The sequence below is a fragment of the Armigeres subalbatus genome, chromosome 2, assembly GCF_024139115.2.
Source record: "Armigeres subalbatus isolate Guangzhou_Male chromosome 2, GZ_Asu_2, whole genome shotgun sequence".
NCBI classification, from domain to species: Eukaryota; Metazoa; Arthropoda; class Insecta; order Diptera; family Culicidae; genus Armigeres; species Armigeres subalbatus.
Window position 1 is genome coordinate 128,657,354 of NC_085140.1, and position 10,093 is coordinate 128,667,446.

General features: G+C 41.0%; 1 protein-coding gene across 1 annotated transcript; it reads right to left on the reverse strand.

Annotated features, from left to right (window-relative positions):
• Positions 1-433: 433 nt before the first annotated feature.
• LOC134215103 (uncharacterized) lies at positions 434-1,182 on the reverse strand. The gene is made up of 3 exons (XM_062694354.1): positions 915-1,182; positions 621-809; positions 434-559 (listed from the first exon to the last, which is right to left on the reverse strand). Exons 1-3 carry the CDS (start codon positions 1,116-1,118, stop codon positions 452-454), a joined length of 501 nt encoding a protein of 166 aa, XP_062550338.1. The 5' UTR covers positions 1,119-1,182; the 3' UTR covers positions 434-451.
• Between the last annotated feature and the right edge of the window lie 8,911 nt (positions 1,183-10,093).

Consider the following 10,093-nt stretch of genomic DNA (forward strand, 5'->3'; position numbering starts at 1 on the left):
TACCACTCGCTATACTGAAACAAAAAACGAGGAACAAGGATTTTGCATAAACATAATGAATGTTTCACTCAATTTGCGCCATGCTGTAGAGCGCTTAGGTGCGAGGATAATGGTATTTTATGGAAACATTTTTCGTCAGTATGTAACGTTTTGAAGGGTTCAGGAAATCAGCTTCAAACAAACACCCAATGACGTAGGCCGAATAATGAATTATCTTCGCACCAAATCTAAAAGTGAAACATATTTTTAATATACCATAACTTTAATGAACTTCTGCTAGACTATGGCTATAATAGTATTTTTAAGAAACTATTTGCACATGATCCACGGGACTCACGGCTCTTGCAAAAAACTTCAATAGACTGAGACATACCTAAAAGACACGAAGACTAGTCAACAGGATTTTCTAGCTCAAACAGTAAGGGTTAATTGAGATTGCACACATTTTTTTTCAACTGAGTGATTTTATTTTTATATATTTTCGACCTATTCTATAAACCGTATCGTTTGCCTCATAAAGTGACTGTTTCAAATCAATATTTTGCTGGGAAATTTCATCCTGGGGAATCATAAATCACATTATTGCATGCATTTAATCGAGAACACAGCCAAATACAAACCACCAAAAAGGACAGCTCGTTGATTTTCACCCGATAGGATGCAATTTCCTGTAGAAATTTATCTTTTTCCTGGCAGTACAGATTACGTTCCTCCCGGCGTTCCGTTTCCAGCAAGGCAACGTCGTTCTTCGCCCGTTGCAGCTCATCGAGCAGCGCGTATTTCTCTGCCACCGCTTGCGTGATGGCATCCTGCGGGAATAAAAAAAGGAATGAAAAACGGCGCAATTTCATTTCCATTTCCCATTCGGCGATTTTATTTCCTCGCAATTCATAGGAAAGTGAATAATGGCTTACCTGCATGTTGTTGTTCATGTCAGTGGAGTCCGAGAGGGCATTTCTGAGCGTCCATATCTCGGCTTTTAGTTGAACTACCTCCGATGCCGATACTTTGCCTTCACGGTCAAAGTTAGAATGGTTGGAAATCGATGGCGCGCCATCGGCACCGGTCACAGTACGATGTTGTTTGGATTTGTTGAAGAACTGACAAAAGCATGGCATCTTTAGGAACTAAACAATGAGCAGAGTGGAAGCTCATGGCTTACTTGAGCTATTGATTATTATGAACTGCTACAACAATGCTCTACAATGTTGATCGCAGATAGATATCTTGTCAGCAGTCTTAAACTTGGCGATCCGGCAGACGTTGTCCTACATACACTCCAAATAATCTAAACGTTGTTTCCACCTGATTTTTCAGGTACATTTTACGTGCACACGTAACTGTAAATGCTTCAGAAAATTCAGGTGAAACTTACGTGTCCGGTGAATTCTATCCAAAAACTCAGGTAGAACTTACCTGACTTTCACGTAGAATGAAAATTTTATCGGAAAATCAGGTAAAAGTTACGTGAATTTCAGGTGGAAAAATTCTACGTACTTTTTCAGGTGGAAACAACGTGAAGATTTTTTTGGGTGTAGTATAGGCGTGAATGCACATTGTGAACTACTCAATTTTAGTTTTTCACGATGTATAGAATAGAAACGAAATATCATATATAAACCAGTCGGAAACTACAACGAACATATTTGCTTTATTTTTATTCTTTCGTTTATTTTGGAGGCTCAATTGCCGTGAAGCGTTACGGAGCCGAAATCAAGTTTAACAATTTATTTCTGAATTATTATATATAGCAGCGATTCTCAACCTTTTTGTTGAGAGGTACCCCTTCGAAGTTTTACATTCATTGAGGTACCCCCCATTTTTTCGCTGTAAATGAAAATAAGCATAACGCATAAGCATGAAAAAAGGACTTGAAAAGTTACGGGATATATCATGGCACTCCAAAAAATTACTATGACGACTTTTTGAAGTTTCCGAGCCTCTTAAAAGGAGGCCTTCGGGCCTATTGAAAGTCTTGGGCTTCCGTGACTCTTGAAAGTTGCTTCCGAGCCTCTTGAAAGGAGGCTTCCAAGCCTCTTGAAAGGAGGCTTCCGAGCCTCTTGAAAGGAGGCTTCCGAGCCTCTTGAAAGGAGGCTTCCGAGCCTCTTGGAAGGAGGCTTCCGAGCCTCTTGAAAGGAGGCTTCCGAGCCTCTTGAAAGGAGGCTTCCGAGCCTCTTGAAAGGAGGCTTGCGGCCTCTTGAAGGAGGCTTCCGAGCCTCTTGAAAGGAGGCTTGAGCCTCTTGAAAGGAGGCCTGAGCCTCTTGAAAGGAGGCTTTGAGCCTCTTGAAAGGAGGCTTCTGAGGCCTCTTGAAAGGAGGCTTCTGAGGCCTCTTGAAAGGGAGCCAGGAGCCTCTTGAAAGGAGGCTTCAGCCTCCTGAAAGGAGGCTGAGCCTCTTGAAAGGAGGCTTCCAGGCCTCTTGAAGGAGGCTGAGGCCTCTTGAAGGAGGCTTGAGCCTCTTGAAAGGAGGCTCTGAGCCTCTTGAAAGGAGGCTTCCGAGCCTCTTGAAAGGAGGCTTCCTGAGCCTCTTGAAAGGAGGCTCTGAGCCTCTTGAAAGGAGGCTTCTGAGCCTCTTGAAAGGAGGCTTCCGAGGCCTCTTGAAGGAGGCTTGAGGCCTCTTGAAGGAGGGTTTCCAGGCCTCTTGAAGGAGGTTTCCAAGCCTCTTGAAAGGAGGCTTGAGAGCCTCTTGAAGGGAGGCTTCCGGGCCTCTTGAAAGAGGCTTCTGAGCCTCTTGAAAGGAGGCTGGGCCTCTTGAAAGGGAGGCTTCCAAGGCCTCTTGAAAGGAGGCTGAGCCTCTTGAAAGGAGGCCTGAGCCTCTTGAAAGGAGGCCTGAGGCCTCTTGAAGGAGGCTTCCAAGCCTCTTGGAAGGGCTTCCGGAGTCTCTTGGAGGAGGCTTTGAGCCTCTTGAAAGGAGGCTTCTGAGCCTCTTGAAAGGAGGCTTCCGGCCCCTTGGAAGGAGGCTTCAGGCCTCTTGGAAGGAGACTTCCAGGCCTCTTGAAAGGAGGCTTCTGAGCCTCTTGAAAGGAGGCTCTGAGCCTCTTGAAAGGAGGCTTCTGAGCCTCTTGAAAGGAGGCTTCTGAGCCTCTTGAAAGGAGGCTTCTGAGCCCCTTGAAAGGAGGCCTGAGCCTCTTGAAAGGAGGCTTGAGCCTCTTGAAAGGAGGCTCTGAGGCCTCTTGAAAGGAGGCTTGAGGCCTCTTGAAAGGAGGCTGGGCCTCTTGAAGGGAGGCTTCCAGGCTCTTGAAAGGAGGCTTCCAGGCCTCTTGAAAGGAGGCTTGAGCCTCTTGAAAGGAGGCCTTCGAGCCTCTTGAAAGGAGGCTCTGAGCCTCTTGAAAGGAGGCTTCCAGGCCTCTTGAAGGAGGCTTGAGCCTCTTGAAGGAGGCTGGGCCTCTTGAAGGAGGCTTCCAGGCCTCTTGAAAGGAGGCTTCTGAGCCTCTTGAAAGGAGGCTGGGCCTCTTGAAAGGAGGCCGGAGCCTCTTGAAGGAGGCTTCCAGGCCTCTTGAAGGAGGCTTCCAGGCCTCTTGGAAGGAGGCTTCCAGAGTCTCTTGGAAGGAGGCTGGAGCCTCTTGAAAGGAGGCTTCCGAGCCTCTTGAAAGGAGGCTGAGGCCCTATTGAAGGAGGCTTCAAGCCCCTTGGAAGGAGGCTGAGCCTCTTGGAAGGAGGCTTCCAGGCCTCTTGGAGGAGGCTTCCAGGCCTCTTGAAAGGAGGCTTGAGGCCTCTTGAAAGGGAGGCCTGAGCCTCTTGAAGGAGGCTTCCAGGCCTCTTGAAAGGAGGCTTCCAGACCTCTTGAAGGAAGGCTTCCGAGCCTTTTGAAGGCTTCGGAGCCTCTTGAAGGAGGCTTGAGCCTCTTGAAAGGAGGCTGGAGCTCTTGAAAGGAGGCTTGAGCCTCTTGAAAGGAGGCTTGAGGCCTCTTGAAAGGAGGCTTCCGAGCCTCTTGAAGGAGGCTTCCAGGCCTCTTGAAGGAGGCTTCCAGGCCTCTTGAAAGGAGGCTTCCGGGCCTCTTGAAGGAGGCTTCCAGGCCTCTTGAAAGGAGACTTGAGCCTCTTGAAGGAGGCTTCCGAGCCTCTTGAAAGAAGGCCTGAGGCCTCTTGAAAGGAGGCCTCTTGAAGGAGGCTGCCTCTTGAAAGGAGGCTTCCAGACCTCTTGAAAGGGCTTCCAGGCCTCTTGAAGGGAGGCTTCCAGAGCCTCTTGAAGAGCTTCCAGGCCTCTTGAAAGGAGGCCTGAGCCTCTTGAAAGGAGGCTTGAGGCCTCTTGAAAGGAGGCTTCCGAGCCTCTTGAAGGGGAGGCTTCTGCCTCTTGAAGGAGGCTGGAGGCCTCTTGAAAGGAGGCTTCCAGGCCTCTTGAAGGAGGCTGGGAGCCTCTTGAAGGAGGCTTCTGAGCCTCTTGAAAGGAGGCTTCCTGAGCCTCTTGAAGGAGGCTTCAGGCCTCTTGAAGGAGGCTTCCAGGCCTCTTGAAAGGAGGCTTGAGCCTCTTGAAAGGAGGCTCTGAGCCTCTTGAAAGGAGGCTTCCGAGGCCTCTTGAAAGGGAGGCTCTGAGCCCTCTTGAAAGGAGGCTTCCGAGCCTCTTGAAAGGTGGCTTCCGAAACTCTTGAAAGGTAGCTTCCGAGACTCTTGAAAGGAGGCTTCCGAGCCTCTTGAAAGGAGGCTTCCGAGCCTCTTGAAAGGAGGCTTCCGAGCCTCTTGAAAGGAGGCTTCCGAGCCTGTTGAAAGGAGGCTTCCGAGCCTGTTGAAAGGAGCCTGAGCAGCATAAGTTACTCAAAAATAATCACGCAACTTGATTGTGACTGAATCTGGTCACATATGAGTTGCAGTAACCTATGTAGAACATGCGTGCTGCGAGGGAGGCTTCCGAGCCTCTTGAAAGGAATCTTCGAAGTCTCTCGAAAGGAAGCTTTGGAGTCTTTCGAAAGGTAGCTTACGAGCTGCTTGGAAGGAGACTTCCAATCCTTTTGCAACGAAGCTATTTAGCTTTTTGGAAAAAGGCGTTATGCCTCTCAAATAGAGGCCTGTGAGACTTTAGGATCTGGATTTTAATCACTCTACGTTTTGTCCCACAGCCCTCCATACATTGTGCTGGTTGTAGTGGCAGGATTTAATAGATTTTGATTTACTGATCACCATGCATATTATGTACAATACAAATTTTTCGAATAAAAAATTACACAATTATCAAAACATTATCAATAAGTGTTTATTGGAATAGCAATACATCCGCCATTGCGCATTTTTGTCCAAGGTACCCCCTGAGGCTAGCGAAAGTACCCCAAGGGGTACATGTACCCCAGGTTGAGAACCACTGATATATAGTGTTAGATTTTGGGGAACCGAAAGACTCGCGGTTTGGTCGAGGTTAGGGAATACAATAATACAGTAGGATTTATTAATTATTAATTTAGGGTGCTTAAGTAATTACGATGCTGATGTTCACATAGTTGATATTCTTCGCGATGTTTCACATCTGTAACGGGACAAACAAACATTTTCTTGGGAAACAATAACGAAAGGAAGACATACGAAATTAACCCGACAGACATTGAAATGGGTAGCTAGAGGAAGACATTTGTAACGAGCTTGCCGTAGGTTGTTCGGATAGAATGAACTTAACGAGGAGAAGGTCTAGTTGCAAGTGTCTTCTGTATTTTTCCAAACTTCTTAAGTTAACTTATCATCTAGGAAATAATGTTTGAACGAGAAGTGAGCAAACGACGGTCGGTGTGTTTAACAAACAGCGTGAATGCACATGGTGCTTGTTGTGCACATGTGGTAATAATTTGGAGGTTTCATAATAACGAAGAGTAAATACAATACGTGTAAAATTGGCCTAGTGAGACCTTCTCATTAGGTCAAGTACGGGTGGTCGGAATTTAGGCAAATAACTGTGTCGGATTGAGGAAGTGTTTAATTTATGGGTTTGTGCAAGGGTACACATTTTATACATGTTTGAAATATGAATCTTAGTGTGGTGTTGTATTACTACACCTCCCTCCTTTAGAAGAATGGTGGAACCATTCGAATGAAAAAAAATTGGTTACTCTGTCGTTCACTCATTCATCATTTTGTATTGACATTACCTTTTTTTTAATTATTGTGTTTTATTAATCTTGTTTTATGCACGGTTATGGTTTGATTTGTAATTTTGTGCTTAATTTCAGCATTACTTCCATCTAACTTTATGATTTCAAAGGGTCCATTATGTACGTTATCTAACTTTTTTCTGCCTTCTATTTTCAAATATACTGTATCATTTAAACTCAGATTTGTTGGATTCAAGTATTTGTTTAATTTCTGTATTCTAGAGTTTTGTTTTTCTATTTTATTAAAGACATATCTATGTATCACTTGTAATTTGTGTTTTATTTCTTGTAAGTATGAATCATAATTATAAATTGGGTCTATATAATTTAAGTCTATGTGATCGAATTTGTGTACAGGTTTACCATAGAGAATTTCGAAAGGTGAGTATGCATGTGATGAATTTGGAGTTGTATTGTAACAATAACTATAGAATGGAAGCCAATTATCCCAGTCAGTTTTCAGATCATTGATGAATGATCGTAGGTATTCATTCAAACACCTATGATTTCTCCAATGATCCTATTGTCTGAGGGTGATATGCCGTAGAACAAATATGATTTATTTTAAAAGATCGCATATGTTATCAAATATTCCTTTGTACTCGGTTCCTTGGTCCGTGCGAATGGCACACATAGGACCATAAACTAAGATACAATGCTCAACTATTGCTTTGGAAATTGTAGCTGATGATTTGTCTGGAATTGGAATAATAATTGTATATTTGCTGAGATCACATTGCATGGTCACAGCATATCTGTTGCCGTTAGAGGTTAAGCTAAATGGACCAATTGTGTCAATTGAAACAATTTCGAAAGTTTTGATAGGTGTCGTTGTTTTAATCATTTTTTCTTTGACGGGTGTGAAATGTTTGTTTATTTTACATGACTCACACGATTTAACAAACTTGTTAACAATGTACTTCATGTTGCGAAAAATATATGAATTTCGTATTTTTTTGTATAATCGTGATATACCAATATGTCCTCCAGTTGGTGAACAATGATTTAATTCCAGTAGTTTCTGTATTTCAGTGCTATCTGATAGAAATTTAGGTGGTTCAAAAATAATAATTTGAACTTTGTTTAAAATTTTGTTTCCAATTTGTTTGAAATCATAAGATGTATAGAATTGAATATATCATCGTTTTTCGAAATTGCTATAATGTTTTCAAATTTGGATTGTTGGAAATAATCATTAATAATATGAAAAATGTTTTTTAAATTTTTCAAAGTAAATTCTAGTCCTAACGCTAGAGTTAGGCCTTTTTTATATTTTTTGTCAAATAAGCTTATGTTTCCCACCGGTGGATTTAAATTTTGCAATATTTTGAATGCGATTTTACGTAATTTATAAATTTGTTCATTATTTATCGCTTCATATATGTGAAGATGATCAGGCTTCACTTTATTATTTTTCTCGTTGCTTTTTGCTAGGCAAGGTTTGCTTGTCATTGACCTTGTCTGCATTTGTAAGATATTCATATTCTTTAATTCATCAGAGTTTACGTTAATTCTAGATAAAGCGTCTGTTACGACATTACTTTTACCTGGGACAAACTCTATCTCGAAGTCGAACTCTTCGAGGTCGACTCTCATCCGAGTTAACTTCGAGGAAGGGTTTTTCATGCCAAAGAGGTAAATTAAAGGTCGATGATCAGTACGCACTATGAATTTTTTACCTAATAAATATGGTCGGTAATGCATTATCGCCCAGTGAATAGCAGCTAATTCTTTTTCGATGATGTGTTTATTTGCTTCGCCTTTTGTAAACGCGCGACTGGCGAAAGAAACAGGCAGATCATCGTTTCCATGTGTTTGAGATAGGACAGCACCGCACGCAAAGTCAGATGCGTCTGTTGTAACAATAAAAGTTTTTTCAAAATCTGGATATTGTAAGATATGGGGCGAGAGTAAATTATTTTTAAGTTTAACAAAAGCAGTTTGACATTCTTTTGTCCAAGAAAATTTTGTATTTTTTCTCAATAATTTGTTCAAGCAGTTACAAATAGTAGCGAAATTCGGAATGAATCTTCTATAATAGTTGCACATTGCCACAAAACTTCTAATTTGATCAGCATTTTGTGGTATGGGGTAATTCTTTATTACCTCAAATTTGGAATCATCGGGTAAAATGCCTTTATCGGTAATCTTATGCCCTAAGAATGTAACTTCGGGCTGAAAAAAACAACATTTTTCAGGATTTAATTTCAAGTTTCGTTCTCTGAAGCATTGGAAGACTTTTCTTAAATTTTTTAAATGGTGTGATACCGAGCAACCTACAACAATCACGTCGTCAATATATAAAAATGCGCACTCGGGACTCAAGCCACTTAGTGCCATGGACATCATTCTCTGAAAGCTATTTGGACTTATATTCAATCCAAACGGCAATCTTTTAAACTGAAAGTGGCCACGTTCTTGTGATGAGAACGCAGTGAATTCTCTTGAATTTTTGTCTATCTCAATCTGATGGAAACCAGACATTAGATCTAGAGTTGTGAAATATTTGGCTCTGCCGAGTTGATCAAGAATGTCATCAATTCTCGGTAGAGGAAATTTATCAGCTAACAACTTTTTGTTTAACTGACGATAATCTACGACAAGTCTCCATTTTTTCATCATTTAAAAGACTTTTAGGAACCAGAAGAATTGGAGAATTGTAATTCGAAACAGATGGTTCGATAATGTCATTTTCTATTAATTTATCAATTTGACGACAGATCTCGTCTCGTTGACTATGGGCATTTCGGTAATTTTTAATATAGACAGGAGTTTCGTCCTGTACTCGAATTTTCTGCTTGTAAAAATTATTACAAGTCAAGAAGTCATCTTGAAGACTAAAAATATCGTTGTACTCATTACATAAATCTTTCAATGGTTTTTTTATGGAACATGGAACGTTACTTATATTTAACTCTTTCTCTAGGGCTGCAACTCTATTAATTTTATCATTATTTTCAATATTGTAAATGTGATAATTGTGTAGTGGATTTATGCGTGGTTTGAAATCTTTCAACATTATAATTTCACTATTTGTGTTAATTATTCTAATAAATGGTGAATGTTTTGATATTATAGTATTACTGCAAAACACTCCCGGTGAAATCTCTGAAGATTCCACTAAAGCATCATTATCTAGCTTTAAATTGCCAATGTGTCTGATTACTTCAGAACGTGCTGGCAAAATAATCGTACCATTTAAATTATTTTGAATAGGCACTATTAGAGAATTGTTATTACAGTTTATTGTTAAGATCCAAGAATCATAATCTATGTTACACCTAAAGTTTACTAAGAAATCTCGTCCTAATATACCATCAGCAGGTATTGGGAACGAATTATCTACTAATTGAAAATCATGTGATAAATTAAGATTGTTTACAATTATATTAATATTTACACTACCAAGACTTAAAATTTCTTGGTCTGTGATGCCACGTAGTGCAGTTTGATTTTCAGGATTGTAAAATAGTTTTGTGCATATAAGTTTGGGTTTAAAAATTGATACATCTGCACCAGTGTCAACGATAAAAGTGCAGGGTTGATTAGTCACATTTGTTTCGAGAGAAACAAAATTGCTGGCGGTTACATTTATTGTGTAAACTGCCCTTGCGTCCCGCCTAAAGGGTGGATACTTTGAATGTTTTCAATCTGTGGGGTAATTCGTGAAGAGTTTGATTGCTGACGTGAAATGTTCGGCAGAAGTTGGGTTTGTTGGTTCATAAAATTTGGGTCAGACTGCATGCAATAAACACGCGGATTTCTTTGGCTATTTTGTGACGAATTGTGGAAAAATCCACGACTATTGTAAAAATTTCCACGACCACGTGGAGAATAGTAATTTCTTTGATTGAAAGTCTCATTATTGTGAACTCTACCTTACATTCTTTGTCGATTATTATAACTATTTTGTTTGGAACCACGATTAACGATGCTGTTACTATAGTTTCCACGGTTATGGTTCAAATTGTTTCTTCGCGGAAATCCTCTTCTGGAATTTACTGTCAATACTTGTGTAGATAAAC

Bases quoted from the DNA above. Each gene is read 5' to 3' on its own strand.
- LOC134215103 (XM_062694354.1), bottom strand. From the start codon at position 1,118: ATGCCATGCTTTTGTCAGTTCTTCAACAAATCCAAACAACATCGTACT. The intron at 810-914 runs GTAAGCCATTAT...TTATTCCCGCAG, and splicing joins ACATGAACAACAACATGCAG to GATGCCATCACGCAAGCGGT. The intron at 560-620 runs GTTTGTATTTGG...ATGATTCCCCAG, and splicing joins ACGAGCTGTCCTTTTTGGTG to GATGAAATTTCCCAGCAAAA.